General features: G+C 50.4%; 2 protein-coding genes across 2 annotated transcripts in view; one reads left to right on the top strand and one right to left on the bottom strand.

Annotated features, from left to right (window-relative positions):
- Positions 1-9246, bottom strand: part of Stap2 (signal transducing adaptor family member 2) — an 11175-nt gene extending 1929 nt beyond the window's left edge. The window contains exons 1-10 of the mRNA XM_021149259.2: positions 8527-9246; positions 6587-6851; positions 4181-4252; positions 3904-4026; positions 3255-3311; positions 2178-2278; positions 1743-1877; positions 1348-1417; positions 1174-1276; positions 1005-1070 (exon numbers count right to left, since the gene is read on the bottom strand). Coding sequence (XP_021004918.1) covers positions 1005-1070; positions 1174-1276; positions 1348-1417; positions 1743-1877; positions 2178-2278; positions 3255-3311; positions 3904-4026; positions 4181-4252; positions 6587-6688 — 829 coding nt within the window. The 5' untranslated portion in view covers positions 6689-6851; positions 8527-9246. The remainder of the gene's footprint in view (positions 1-1004; positions 1071-1173; positions 1277-1347; positions 1418-1742; positions 1878-2177; positions 2279-3254; positions 3312-3903; positions 4027-4180; positions 4253-6586; positions 6852-8526) is intronic.
- Positions 9247-10359: 1113 nt separating this feature from the next.
- Mpnd (MPN domain containing) overlaps positions 10360-15593 on the top strand; it is a 7798-nt gene continuing 2564 nt past the window's right edge. The window contains exons 1-8 of the mRNA XM_021186372.1: positions 10360-10409; positions 10483-10739; positions 11429-11665; positions 12132-12255; positions 12764-12845; positions 12994-13090; positions 13383-13455; positions 13529-13605. Of these exons, the coding sequence (XP_021042031.1) occupies positions 10403-10409; positions 10483-10739; positions 11429-11665; positions 12132-12255; positions 12764-12845; positions 12994-13090; positions 13383-13455; positions 13529-13605 (954 nt within the window). The 5' untranslated portion in view covers positions 10360-10402. The remainder of the gene's footprint in view (positions 10410-10482; positions 10740-11428; positions 11666-12131; positions 12256-12763; positions 12846-12993; positions 13091-13382; positions 13456-13528; positions 13606-15593) is intronic.

Consider the following 15593-nt stretch of genomic DNA (forward strand, 5'->3'; position numbering starts at 1 on the left):
TTTTGGTTTTTCGAGACAGGGTTTCTCTGTATAGCCCTGGCTGTCCTGGAACTCACTTTGTAGACCAGGCTGGCCTCGAACTCAGAAATCATGGTGTCTCTTCACAGCAATGAAACTCTAAGACCTGTATAATGGGCTGGAGAGCCAGATCAGCAGTTGAGGGCACTGATTGCTCTTCCAGAAGATCAAGGGTTCAAATCCCAGCACCCACATGGCAGCTCACAACTGTCTGTAGCTCTAAGATCTGACATCTTCACACAGACACGCATGCAGGCAAAACACCAATGCACATAAAACAAAAATAAATAAATTATATTTTTAAAAAGACATGAATATCCAGAGGTGTATAGAACCTTTGACATGGACACACACCTCAGATGCACAACATCCCGGCCAGAGCTGGGCTCGGGAGGACCATGCTTGCTGCGTGCCTCTCAGACCCTAGCAAGGCATGCTGCCTCTTCCTCTCAGTTGGTAAATGAAACTTCGAATCCCCTTTCTGCCTAACTCCCACTCCAAGTCTCTCTTCTTTAGCCATCTCTATTAATAAAATACTTTGGAGCCAGACCATTAGTTCCAGCACTCAGGAAGCAGAGGCAGGTGAGCCTCTGTGAGTTCCAGATAGCCAGAGTCTCAAAAACCTAATGATGATAATAATAATGATAATAAAATTTAAAAAATAAAATCCTTAGGATCTCAGTGTAGGAGCTGATGCCTGTCATCATGAGAGCCTATCAAAAACAAAAACAAAACAAAACAAAAAAACAGGTGGGGTGGCACACTTTGATCCTTATACCTAGGAGGCAAAGGCAGATGGATCTGTGAGTTCAAGGTCAACCTGGTCTATAGAGTGAGTTCCAGGGCAACCAGGGCTACACAGAGAAACCCTGTCTCAAAACAAACCAAAACCAAAACAAACAAACAAACAAACAAAACAAAACAAGCAAATAAACAGAGCCTTTGGGGTGTGGATCCCTGGTCCTGCAATGGTCAAGGGGAGTCACCTGAGCCTCGGGAGGAGGGCACAGCCCATGCACTCTCGCCATTCTCCCGATCCGAGTCCACGAAGCCTGAAACAGAGAGGGCGGGCAGCCTGGAGGCAGCGTGGAGGCCCGGAGCTAGCCCCCGAGAGAGTATCCCTGTCCAAGCCTGGCAGCCCCACATCGCACACACCTAGAACCTTCTCATAGTCCTCATCCAACAAGAAGGGGACCAGTGCCCTCTTGGTGTGCGTCACAAAATAGTTGACCACAGCTTCCAGCGAGGGGCAGGAAAACTGGGCGAGAGAAGATGGTCGGTCAAGGAGGGGAGGAAGGAAGACAAAGCCAAGGACGTCCCAAAACTCACCGGATCTTCCACGTCGATCACATACTTAGAACCTGCCCGCTTCACTTTGTAGTGTTTGACCACGGGAGACCTGAACAGAAGTGGGCAACTGGGTAGCTGGGATGACACAGTGCACACCCCAGGAAACCAGCCCCCTATGAGGCTAACCTCAAGACCCCGCCGGTAGCCATGGTCCTGCCTCTAGGCCCGCCCAGTTATGGCCACGCCCCACGAAACCCATATGAGAGCCACCTTGCAGAAACCCTACCCCTAGGCATGACCCCGCCCCTGGAGGTGCGCCCCTAGTCCTAACCTCATCCCAAAGCATGGCCCGGGCCTGGACTAACCATTTTCCCGGCAGCCTCTGGTTACTAAGCCCCCAGCTAGGGCTCCCATACTAGGTCCAGCATACGCACCCATTGAGAATCTGCCGGGTAGTGACAGACACACTGTCCTTGCCATCCCCGCCAGGCCGTAGAAGCAGGTTCCCGCACTCTGGGTAGCGCTCCAGGAGCAGCTGCGCCTCGAGCCTGCTCACCTGAAGAAAGCACCTGGACGACCACGCACGGGAGATGCAGAGAGCCACGCAGGCCCACACTGTACTAGGCCTCAGAGGCCACACACCGGCCACCGCCCCGGGCCCCGCCCCCAGAGAGACCCCGCTCCTCGGAATAGGTCCCGCCTACTCAGAAACTCTGGACCCAGGTCTCCCTTCTAAACTGAGGCACTGCCCAAGACAAAAACCTCGCCCTTCTTTTTAATACAGCCCTCTCCCCCAGGGACCCAGGCCCTCAGAAAGACCCCGCTCTAGTGTGGGTTCCTTGCCCACCCCACGGGCCGCCAGCACTCACCAGGGCACCTCGGCTGCCCTCCGTACCTCCTCTTTGGTCAGGACTTCGGCCATCATGTACAGGTGTCCGGGCAGCAGGGTTAGGTTAGATGGGACACGGAGCTGAAGGGTGATCCAGGTAGAGAATGCATGCGTGGGGACCCAAAAGGTAAACTGAGGCCGGCATGTGTAGCCAGAGAGAAGTCCCTCTGTGCCCAACACTACTGGACACCTCACAGCACACAGAGACGTAGGCACTCAGAGACAGACCCTGAAGCAGATTCAAAAGGTGCTAGAACCTTGCTCCTAGTGTTAGGCAACTCTCAGGTTCAACGAGGAGCCAAAGAGAAAAATTTGAAGTTTTAAACTGTGTGTGGTGATGCACACCTGTTACCCCAGCACTCAGAAGGTGGGGGCGGAGGAGGGAAGTCACTCTCAGCTATATAAAAAGTTCAGGCCAACCTAGGCTACAGAAGACCCTATCTCAAAAACAGAACAAGGAACAGGAGCTCAGGCATAGCCACACAGAGGACTGGAGTTCTGTTTCTAACACCTACCACTCAGCAGCTCTCAAACTCCTGTAATAACTACTGCTCCAGGGGATCCAACACCCTCTTCTGGCCCCTGAGAGCACTGCACTCATGTACACACACACACACACACACACACACACACACACACACACACACAATCTAAAAATAAAAAATTTTAAAATTAAATGAAAAGTTTTAGTTTCCTTGTCTGGCTTCAGGCTGTGAGCTTCCAGACTGAGAGCAACTTGTACACTCTGAATTGATGGGGATATGGGACAGAGATTCTAACGATTTATCTCAATTGTTTCTAATGGTTTCACTCGATGAAATTGAAGGTCACCACGGAAACAGACCTCTGGGCACACTTTGAGAACCATCCCGTGGGTAGGGACCCCAAACTGAACAGCCAGGTGACCTGAGTGACAACTCATCACACTCGCTCTGCTGCCTGTGGAGCCATCCTCCTGCCTTCAAACCAAGAATAAACCCTCCCTTCCTTAAGATGCTTGTGCCAATTATCTTGTGGTGACAAAAATAAGAAATAGAGAAGTAAAAGCTGACGCTACCTCTACCACAGTCAAGATAAATCCTTTCCACATCTCACAAGACTCCAGGCTCTCCACCTAGAGAGAGAGAGGAAAAGAGTTTATGTTAAGAAAGATAGATGTAGTCGGGCAGTGGTGGCGCATGCCTTTAATCCCAGCACTTGGGAGGCAGAGGCAGGCGGATTTCTGAGTTCGAGGCCAGCCTGGTCTACAGAGTGAGTTCCAGGACAGCCAGGGCTACACAGAGAAACTCTGTCTAGAAGAAAAAGGAGGAGGAGGAGGAGGAGGAAGATGGAGGAGGTAGAGGAGGAGGAGAAGGTTGGATGTGGTCCTTGTAAAAGTGGAGTAAGGGCCTCATTTTTTTTAAAAAGATTTATTTATTATTATATGTAAGTACACCATAGCTGTCTTCAGACACACCAGAAGAGGGCATTAGATCTCATTACAGATGGTTGTGAGCCACCATGTGGTTGCTGGGATTTGAACTCAGGACCATCTCCCCAGCCCCCATCTGTGTCTTTATGCAGACCGGCCCCTTCAAAGTCATCTAGAGTCACAGAAAGGCCCAGTGACTTGCAGAGTAAGAGGATCCCAGAGGGGTACTTTGTGTGACTCCATGTTTTTGTTGTGAATGTTGGAATCGAGAGAGGATTACCCCCTTCTCACTTACCTTGAATTTCACCTCCTGGTCCCGGAGAACCAGGCTGAAGTGATAGGCAGTGTCCCGTGAGCTTTTCAGCAGAGCCTCATCTTTGAGCTTTGAAAACAGCCTCAGGTCCAGCTTTTCCAGGGGCTGGCCCAGAAGAACAGGAGTGTGTGAGTACCTGGCTTGTGGTTCTCTCAGGTCTCTAGGATGATGGCACCACCCCCTTTGCTGACGTAATCCCAGACCTCCACCCACCTAGGTAAGGGTCCATCAGACCCTGAGCCCACATCCCCTTCCTCACCTGCAAGTCCCGATTGCTATTGTAGAAACAGATGGCTAAACCCTGGAGGCCTGCCCAGAACTTCCTGTAATCCTGGGGGCCAGAGAAGAAGGGAGAAAGCTGAGGTGGTGTAGGCTCAATATACTCTTTCCTGCTGAAGCACCTTTGCCCAGGATGTTCCTGTGTCAGCATGCAGCATGCTCTTTCCCACACTGTGCGAAGCTACTTCAGTAGAGGCTGTATTTCCTGTCTTTTAGGTTTTCCTTGACACCTTCCCATGTAGCACTGAATGCCCTTGCACTCCTGATCCTCTTGAGTGCTGGGATGATGGGCATAAACCGCCATGGCCCATTTCTGTCATCCTGGGCATGGAACCCTGGGTTCCATCATGCAAGGTGAGCAGGGAATTACTGAGTCCCAACCCCTAAAAGTGCATGTTCACTGAGGACCTCCCTGCCATCGCCCAGCCTGGGCATCTCCTGTTGTCTAAGAGACTATGCTCTGGGATACAGCTAGTGACATTTGTCTAGCATGGAAGTGAGCCTGGACATTTTAATAAAGGAGAAAACAAAGAGACTCATAATGAGATAGGGTCAGAAAGCACTCTACAATCTGGAGAGATGGGTGTTGGGGAAATAAGCTGACCTAACTGGATTAATGGTATATTCCATATACAAACCCATCTCCCCACTCACATATCCACCTGCCCACCCATCAACCCACCCCCATCTGCTCATCCATCTACCCATCCATCCATCCGTTCATCCATCCATCCATCTATCTGCTCATCCATTCATCCATCTATCTGCTCATCCATCCATCTAGCTATCTAGAGCTAAAATATGTTAATTCACTCTAAACTCCCTGGTGGGTGTGCATGTCCTCCTTGATACCTGCCCAAATGTTTTGGATTCACAAATGAAACACACACACACACACACACACACACACACACACACACAGAGCCATCTATTTTAATATAACCTTGCCTTAAACAAAGCAATGGCTGGATACTTCCAAATCTCCCCATTGCTAACATACTCTCCCCTCCAATATTCCTGAATTATTACTTACTAAAAACTATTTCCATTCTGGACTCAGGCTTCGTGGGTCATGATCCCCAATTCTTACATGGTAACAGTGTCTGTCTCTCTGCTTTACACGTCTCATAGGCCAAGACCTTCTCCTTCCAACAACAGCGATTGATTCTCCTCTTTTCTCGCATTCCTTGCCCAGAAACCTCAAAATCCCACCTCTGTCTTCCTGCCCAGCTATTGGCTGCCAGCAATTTTACATACCAATTAGAGCCAGCTGGAGGCAGGGACCATTAGCATCTCACTTGCAGACATGCAAATTCCCGTGTAAATTGGGAACCCAATTAACATAATACAAGCAATAAACTAAATCCATAACACCCATCCAACTGTATTCATCCATTCCCCTACCCATCCATCCATCCACTCATTTACCCATCTACCAACCCATCCATCCATCCACACATCCACTCACTTATCCGTCCATCCATTCATGCATCCATCCTCTCACCCATTACACCTACATCCATTCACACATACACTCACCAATTCACCCAGCTACCCATCCACCCACATGTCTGCCACCCACCCATCTATCCATCTATGCACATCCATCTGTCCATCCTTTGAATGAATCATGAAAAGGACTTGATGGTTAGGCTACATCTGGACACATGTGGGATGTGTGTGAGGGACCCAAGGGACAAAGTTAGGAGAAATGGAGTGGTGCATTCAGCAGAAAATGCATATGGGCTGAGCATGGTGGCAGAGCACACCTGTCATCCCAACACTTGAAAAACTGAAGCAGGAGGATTGCTTCAACTTTTAAAGCCCTTCTGGGTTATAGTCCAAAAACCTGCCTCAAAACAACCCTCTCCTATGTGGCTGCAGTCAGGTGTCACCTTTCCACATGCCACCTGCCCAGCCCTTGGCCCACCTGCCCTGACCCTCCTCCTTGGGAAGGAGGAGGTAACCTTTGGGGTTAATTCTGGGCCAGGAGGAGGAGGCGGCTCAGGAATTGGAGGACACCTTATTTCCTGGAGGATGTCTCTAGTCGTGTTTATTTAGAGAGACCAAGTTAGAGAGATTGAAACAGCTGGGTAGATAGATCAAGAGACCTATAGTCAGGCAGTCAAGCAGCCAGGCAGGAAGGTGGACAGACAGGAAGGCAGACAGGCAGACAGATAGACAGACAAGGGTGAAATTAGAGGACAGACAGATGGCCAAACCTTCCACAGCCAGTGGCGTATGCTCGCTCCACTAGGTGCTGTCCCACTGTCACGCACACCCACCCCCTGCCAGACCCATGGTCTGTGAGGTGACCTCGGTTCAGAGAGGCTCTTGCAGTTTCCCAGGACAGCGACACTGCTAGCTCCCCGCTCGCTCTTCATACCTGGTCACAGGGTCCCTTTTTCTCTAGGAAGCTCTCGTAGTAGTGTGAAGGTGGAGCACCTTTGAGCTTGGGACCCCGGGGTGGACTCAGGGCCGTGGCCATGGCCAGCCTGGGTCCCTGTCCTTTCAGTAGGAGCCTTATCCTGGCCAGGAAGTGGATAAACAGGTTCCTGGGGAGTTTCCTCAACTCAGTCAGCTGTCACCTCCCTCTCTAGCAGTTCTGGGCGGGGGCTGGATCCTGCGGAAATCCCGGTAGCTCTGGGCTCCTGTCCCAAGCAAAGACAGAGACCTGTTAGGGAACACGGCCAAGAGACCAACCCAGGGAAATCACAGAAACATGCAGTAGAAGCATAATTGCAAGATTTGGAATGCTTGGCAGGTGGAATGACTGCAGCAGTAAGTTTCTCTGGATCATGGATACACTTCGCTGACACCTATGACAATAGTAGCCTACAGTCAGTCAGGGAGGGAGGGAGGGAGGGAGGGGCTTTCTCAGCGCTCTTCCGTTTGAACACACTCAATATATAGATCAATCAATTAATTTTTTTGGTTACATTTACTGTGTGTATGGGTGTGGAGGTCAGAGGACAGTTTGTAGGTTCCAGGGATTAAATTCAGGTTATCAGGTTTGGTGCCAAGAGCCCTTTCCCAGTAGGACACATCACCAACCCCTACACTGACATCATTCCCAGCCTATGTATCCAGAGTGCCCTTATCACACTCACATCTAAGTACTTCCGTTATTTAATTTTAGTTTTCTTTCTTTTGCTTCATTGAGACATGGTCTCCTGTAGCCCTGCTGGCCTCCAGTTAAGTAGCTTAGAATGAACAGCTGAACTTCCTGTCTCCTGAGTGTTGCTATGTCTGGTGTGCACCACCATGTCTAGGTTTTTGTTTTGGTAGTGGTTTTTTTTAATAATAATATATATATATATATATATATATATATATATATATATATACTCACTGTCTCAGACACACCAGAAGAGGGCATTGAATCCCATTACAGATGTTTGTGAGTCAGCATGTGGTTGCTGGGAATTGAACTTGGGACCTTTGGAAGAGCAGCCAGTGCTCTTAACCATTGAGCCATCTCTCCAGCCCTGTGGTGGTGGTGGTTTTGATTTTTGTTTTTTGACTCTCGATACATAGCCCAAGCTGATTTTTTAAAAAAGATTTTATTTATCTATTATATGTAAGTACACTGTAGTTGTCTTCAGATCTCATTACGGGTGGTTGTGAGCCACCATGTGCTTGTCCGGATTTGAACTCGGGACCTCTGGAAGAACAGTCAGTGCTCTTAACCGCTGAGCCATCTCACCAGCCCCCTAAGCTGATTTTTAACTGCCTCAGCCTCTCAAGGGCTGAAATGACAGTCAGGTGCGGGACAGCAGGCCTGACGTTCACTGCTTTTGATACTTTGAAATTTTATAACAAACCGCAAACCGAGTCAGTTTATTTCTTTAGCTTTCTACTTTTTCTTTTTTTAATCCCCTTGTCGCTGTAGAAGCAACTCAAGCCCTTTGCACAACCTGAGTAAGTGCTCTATCGGTTACACACAGCCCTTCCCAGTGTGATTGATTCTGCGCTGAGGTTCTGCCCTGACCACGCCCCCAGGCCCCCACTAAGAACAGTCTTGAGAGGGCATGGGCGCCTGGCTTGTGGTGGTAGTGTACCTGGCTCCTGGCTAGGACAAGGCTCTAAGGTCAATTCCAGTACAATTGATCAGTGTGTAATTGTAAATTTGGCCAGGCGTGGTAGTACATTTGGGTTTTCCCAGAACTTGGGAGGAAGAGACCGGAGCAGCCGTAGTTACATAGTAACTTGAGTCTAGTGCGGTCTTCCTGAGATGCTATTTTGGGGATGGGGAGGTGGGGTGAGGGTGGGGCGGAGGTTTGAGACAGGATTTCTCTGTATTGCCCTGGCTGTCCTGGAACTCACTCTGTAGACCAGGCTGGCCTTGAATTTAGAAATCCACCTGCCTCTGCCTCCCAAGTGCTAGGATCACAGGCGCACGCCACCACTGCCCTGCGAGATGCTATTTTCAAAAGGCAAAGGCAGAACAGATTGTGAACTCATTTTCTTCAGTTCCCAGCTAAGGCACCTGGACTTTACACAGGTAAAAGGGTGGAGATGGGGACCCAGATAGTGGCTTTGAGTGGCACAACCTTCCTTTATCTTCAACCAATGCTATCTTTAGGTTTCTGTACATTGTCAAGCCACAGTAGTTGCTTCAAAGTGTCAAAGACCACAGGGGAGCTAGGTGTGGGGATGCAAGCCTATGACTAAGCAGGAGGGGGCTGAGCAGGAGGATCACTGCAGGTGGAAGGGAAAGAAAAATTAGCCAGGAGCCAAGGACTGTTGTAGCGCAAGGGTAGGTTGTGGCAGTAGTTACAGCATAGAAAGGTCCCTTTTGGACCAAGGTGAAAGATAAACAGGATGAAAACGTCCAGTGAGCAGAACTTGGAGCCTCTCTCAAGGCTTTGCCTGTTACGAGGTGGTTAGACCTGCATATTGAGCCGGGACTTGGAAGCGGTAAACTATGGAACCCAGAGTCTGGTGGCCTGAGCTAAGGGAAGAATGATTCTCGGGCTGGTGAGATGGCTCAGTGGGTAAGAGCACCCGACTGCTCTTCCGAAGGTCAGGAGTTCAAATCCCAGCAACCACATGGTGGCTCACAACCATCCGTAACGAGATCTGACTCGTTACGGATGTGTCTGAGGACAGCTACAGTGTACTTACATATAATAAATAAATAAATAAATCTTAAAAAAAAAAAAAAAAAAAAAAATTTAAAAAAAAAAAAAAAAAAGAATGATTCTCATTACTCAGACCTATCCGCATCCTGCCTCTTTCCCCAGTGGGATAAACCCTCCTGCCGTTTGAGGCCACCCGGATTTTCAGACCTCCCTGGGTTGGGGTAATCTGTGATGAAGGCCAAATCAGGATGGGAACAAAGGCCCAGGGTCTTGGGCGCGTACAGTAGTTAACACCGCCCCTTCCCGCTCGCTGCTTCCACGTGAACGCCGATTGGCTGAGTGGGAACCATCCCTTGTCGCTGATTGGATGTTGGAGGCACCTGGTGATTGGCTGGTGAGAACTGCCATTGGGCTGAGTTAACCCTAGAATGGCTAAAGCTGGCCAGGCTCAGACCTTTCCATCCAGCTACAACGCGCAGCTGCTTTCCTACCAAAACTGTGTACATTTCTTACAACTCCCCTGCTCCCAACCATCAAGGGCTCTGCCTTTAGCTAGCGCACTAGCCTCACTAGCAGCTTCCTTCATCGCTGCTGTAGGCTGAGGAACTCATGAGCTCCAGGATGCAGCCCCACTAAGGGAATATAGTCCCCCTGATCGCGGGGAATGGGGGGCGGCGTCCTGAGTCTGTTTTTTCCCTCCAGTTCACCATCAGTTTCCCTAGTGTCCCAAGGTCTTCCCTCATTTCCTTAACTGCGCGTGGGCAGGCCCAAGACCTAAGGTTCCCATCTCTTTCCTGAAAGCTGAGCCACTCCTGCCCAGGGATCAAGGTTGCAACCTAGTAGCTGGTGGCCTCGAGTATGGGATTTCTAGTTCCTGAATGAGAAGGTCCTGGGCCTGTTTCCTTCTCCAGGTCTCCCCCAACCTCCAGCTTTAGTTTCGCCAAATTGCACCGGATCGCTCCAACTCCAGTGCAAGCACAACCCAACGGCTCCGTATCCCCTCCGCCCCCGGCGGGCCAAAACCTCCCCACCCATTTTCAGTAACCAATAGAGTGCTGTATCCCCGCGCGGGGAGGAGCCCGGTCACTCGGAGGAGGCTGTGCCGGGACACAGCGTCCATGGCAGGTAGGATGGTCCGCGCAGGCGGGGACGGGGCAGCGGGACGCGACCTCTGCAGCCAGTTGCTATCTCGCTGCAGCTCCCGAGTCTCTGTCTCCCGGGGCCACGGCCGAGGAGGCGCCGGAGGAAGATGAGGAGGACGCGGAGGCCGAGGACCCCGAGCGCGGGGCGGGTAGCGGAGGGCGCAGCGGCAGCCTCGGTGGCAGTGGAGGCGGCACGGCAGGGCCTGGGATGGCCCTAGGGGGCGCGCTCACGAGGCGCGCGGTCACGCTTCGGGTGCTGCTCAAAGACGAGCTGCTGGAGCCCGGTGAGGGGGTGCTATCCATCTACTACCTGGTGAGCGACCCCCGGAGACCGTTCATGTCCTCCACTGCTAGCGTATAAAGAGAAACGGAAGCCCAGAGGAACCGTGTTAATCACAATGTCACATAGCTATAACCACTGCCATCTGGGTGTGTCCGCGGGCAACCAATCTGTGCGATAGCGGCTTCCCCATCTGTAAAATGAGGCCTTCCTTCCCAGGCTCTCTATGAAGATGATGGCTTCAAAACGGTGTACTGTTATTTAAAATGATCGCCCCCAAAACTGTTTGTGATACCAAGAATGGAAGGGAGCTTCACCCCTGACTATGCCCCCAGCCCCCTCACTGCGGGATTCTAAGCAGGGGGTCAATTCCTGACCTTGCACCCAACCAACCCCTCACTTGGGAATTTTAGGAAGGAGTTCTACCTCTGAGCACAGTCTTATTAAGTATTCCAAGCAGGCTCTGACGTTGTGTGCTTCCTGCCTCAGCTTCCCTAGAAGTTGGGCTGACAGGCCTGGGCCTTTATGCCTGCTCTGGCTGCCATTGCTTAATTTTAAAGTTGTGCATCTGGGTGTGGAGTGCCAGGAGTACTGGTGGGAAAGATGGCGTTCCTGCGACAGTACCTCTTGGGGGCCTTGGAAGAACTAGGACGCCAAGCCTCAGGGAGCACGGACTTAGGAATCACTAGGATGAAGCGTTTCAGCTCCCTCTGTCTCTGCAGGGCAGGAAGTTTACTGGGGACCTACAGCTGGATGGCAGGATAGTATGGCAGGAAACTGGACAAGTCTTCAACTCACCCAGCGCCTGGGCCACACACTGCAAGAAGCTCGTCAACCCAGCCAAGAAGTCTGGCTGTGGCTGGGCCTCTGTCAAGTACAAGGGCCAGAAACTGGACAAATACAAGGCCGCCTGGCTTCGCCGGCACCAGCTACATATGTCTGTAGCTGCGGCCGATGAGGTAGGAAGTACATGCCTTCCACCTTGCGCTGTGGGGATGAGGTTGCAAAGGACGTGGGGCAAGATAGAGTCTGGTGTGATTCAGCAAGATGGCCTGAATTCTGAAGCACAGGGAGGACGGAGGCGGGGAGGGGCAAGCAAGGCCAGCCGGGCCTCCTGGGCTGCCCTGAGGACTTGGGCTTTGATCCTGAATTGAAGTGGAGGTCATGAATACTATTGGCAGAGGGAACTGCTGCAGGGAGACTGACAGGGGAGAGACAGGGCTCAGAGAAGTAGTATAGCCAGGAGAAGACAGGCTGAATCCCAAGCTTGGGGAGAATCTGCACCTCGGACACCTCTGCTCACCGTCGCCCTCTGGCGGTCCGTCCAGGCAATGGCACCTTGGGCTCAAGCCTGGGCTCCCGTGAGTATTTGTACGGAGTGAAGCTCCCAGCCGATGTTGTTGTTGCTACACTCCATTCCACCAGAGTCCCACCAGTGAAGGGGAGGAGGAAGAATTGCTGTTGGAGGAGGAGGAAGATGATGTGCTGGCTGGGGTCTCATCAGAGGACAAAGGCCACAGACCCCCTGGGAAGGGTTCCTTGGAGCCAGGTGAGGGGCCAGGGCAGAGGAAGGGACTATGATGTGGGAAGCTGGCTTTGATGTTTCTTAGGCCTGAGGAATCCTGAATCCTGATTTACAGTCTAGTTTCACCCTCTGCCTACCTTTCTTTTCTTTTCTTTTCTACCTCTCTCTCTCTCTCTCTCTCTCTCTCTCTCTCTCGACAGGTTCTCATTGTAGCCCTGACTGGCTCAGAACTCACAGAGATGCATCCTCTGAGTGCTAGGGTTAAGGGATGTATTATCTATTTATTGTGATGGGGCATGTAGATCAGAAAACATCTTTCAAAAGTTGGGTCCCTTCTTCCACCATGTGGGGGTCTAGGAATCAAACTCAGATCATCACACTTGGTTGCAAGACCTGCTGAGCCATCTTGCTGGCCCTGCTTCCTCTTGCTCCCTTGGGCATCCTTGCTTCTATGCAAAGAGAAGAGAGCAGAGGGCTTACAGTGACTTCTCTCTCTCTCTCTCTCTCCCTCTCCCCCCATCCCTTTCTCCAGAGGCCACACCCCCAGGGAAGCGTATGGACAAGGTGCCAGTGCCCATCCGTTACTGCATGCTGGGCAGCAGAGACTCTGCCAGGTCAGTTACATCATCTGCCCTGGTCCTGGCTTCCCTGGAATCCTTGGTTGGTTTGATCCAGCAAAGGCAGGGTCTGGATTCCTTGGATGGGTGGAGGTGGGAAAGAGCCTGATTTCCTAAAGCCCTGGGACCCTCCTGACTACTCCAGGAACCCCCACACTCTGGTAGAAGTAACATCCTTTGCTGCCATCAACAAGTTCCAGCCATTCAACGTGGCCGTTTCCAGTAATGTGCTGTTCCTCTTGGTAAGTGGCTAAAGTCAATTTGCCTGGTCACCTTCCATGTCACTGACCTACCTGGGTGAGGGACACTGAAGAGATATACAGAAAGCACTCAGTAAGGGCTTACTATTAGTAAATAATACGTGCTCATTTAGGAATAGACCCCAGTGCCTTTGCACATGCTAGGTGCCTACATGCTCACCAGTGAATTACATCCTTAGGTTAAATGGTAGGTGCTTGATAAATGCACATAGGTTAACTCCTGCATTGAGATAGGAAGTGCAACCTCAGCCAGCCTTCCCTATTTTGTCCCCAGGACTTCCACTGTCACCTGACTCGGAGTGAGGTCGTGGGTTACCTTGGTGGTCGCTGGGACATCAACAATCAGAGTGGGTACTGGGCCTGGGTGGATAAGGGCGTAACTGGGGCAGGACTGATGGCTTCTTGTTGGGTACCCCACAGTGCTGACCGTGCTGAGAGCCTTCCCATGCAGGAGTCGGCTGGGGGACACTGATACTGCAGCCACGGTTGAGGAGGAGGTGAGGGCTTGTTGGGGGTTGAGGGGCAGGACAGTGGCCATGTTCTGCAAATGTTGAAATGAGTGTCAGTGCCCATGTCTGGGATAGAAATGCTGGCTCTGAGCTTTATAGCCTAGATTATGGCCTCCTCCTGCTACTTTTTTGAGTACTGGGAGGATAGGCCTACTCCTGTGCCTAGATGTAATTTTGTTTTGTTAGTTTAATTTTTGGATGTCATAGGGTTTCTCTGTGTAGCGCTAGCTGTCCTGAAACTCATTCTGTAGACTGTGGGTCTGGCCCGGCTGGCTATAAACTCATAGATCCATGTGCCTCCTGTCTCCTGAGTGCTGAGATTAAAGGCATGCACCATCACTTGTACAATCCTATATGTAAGTTTTTTTAATCTAATGACCTTTTTTTTTTTTGTTTTGTTTTGTTTTTTTTTGGTTTTTTTGAGACAGGATTTCTCTGTGTAGCTCTGGCTGTCTGGGAACTCACTCTGTAGACCAGGCTGGCCTTGAACTCAGAAATCCACCTGCCTCTGCCTCCCAAGTGCTGGGATTAAAGGCATGCACCACCACTGCCTGGCTAATCTAATGGATTTTTTTTTAAAGATTTATTTATTTATTATATGTAAGTACACTGTAGCTGTCTTCAGACACCCCAGAAGAGGGAGTCAGATCTCATTACGGATGGTTGTGAGCCACCATGTGGTTGCTGGGATTTGAACTCCTGACCTTTGGAAGAGCAGTCCGGTGCTCTTACCCACTGAGCCATCTCACCAGTCCCTCTAATGGATTTTTTTTTTAAAAAGATTTTATATATATGAAAACACTGTCCTTGTCTTCATACACACCAGAAGAGACCATCAGATCCCATGTGGTTGCTGGGAATTGAACTCAGGACCTCTGAAGAGCAGTCAGTGCTCTTAACTGTTGAGCCATCTCTCTAGCCCCCTATATGTAATTTTAAAAGGATCTTCATATCTTCTGTATGGTGTTTTGCCTGAATGTCTGTGCATCATGTGTGTGCCTGGGGCCCGTGGAGGTATTAGAGGGCACTGGATCCCCTGGAACAGGCGTTATGGATGGTTGTGAACCACCATGTGGGTGCTGAGAACTGAACCCAACAAGTGCTTTTTGGGGGTTTTCAAGGCAGGGTCTCTGTGTATAGCCCAGGCCATTCTGAAACTCACTCTGTAGACCAGGGTAGGCTCAAACTCAGATCTACCTGCCTCCATCTCTTGAGTGCTATGGTTAAAGGCATGCACCACCAATATTTGCTTGTTTTATGTTGTGCAAGAGTGTTATGCTTGTATGGTTGCACTGTCCATGCCTGTGGTTCAGGGATGCCAGATGAGGGTGTCAGATCCCCTAGACATGGAGTTACTGATGATAGTTGAAACTTCATGTGGGTGCTGAGAACTGAACTCAGGTCCTCTTAACCACTGAACCATCTTTGCAGCTGCCAGTTGCTTTTTTCCCCCTTTTTTTCTTTTTTTAAAGATTTACTTATTTATTTTAGGTATGTGAAAACACTGTCACTGTCAGAAGAGGGCATCAGATCTCATTACAGATGGTTGTGAGCCACCCTGTAGTTGCTGGGAATTGAACTCAGGACCTCTGGAAGAGCAGTCAGTGCTCTTAACCATTGAGCCATCTCTCCAGCTCCTTGCTTTTGTGTTTTGAGACAGGATTTCTCTGTGTAGCCCTGGCTACTCATTCTGTAGACCAGGCTGGGTCGAACTCAGAAATCCACCTGCCTCTGCCTCCCGAGTGCTGGGATTAAAGGCGTGGCCCAGCCAGATGTATTTCTTTTCTTTTCTTTTCTTTTTTTATTTTTATTTTTTTTTATTTATTATATGTAAGTACACTGTAGCTGTCTTCAGACACTCCAGAAGAGGGCGCCAGATCTTGTTACGGATGGTTGTGAGCCACCATGTGGTTGCTGGGATTTGAACTCTGGACCTTCGGAAGAGCAGTCGGGTGCTCTTACCCACTGAGCCATCT

The sequence above is a fragment of the Mus caroli genome, chromosome 17 (genome assembly GCF_900094665.2).
Source record: "Mus caroli chromosome 17, CAROLI_EIJ_v1.1, whole genome shotgun sequence".
NCBI lineage: Eukaryota > Metazoa > Chordata > Mammalia > Rodentia > Muridae > Mus > Mus caroli.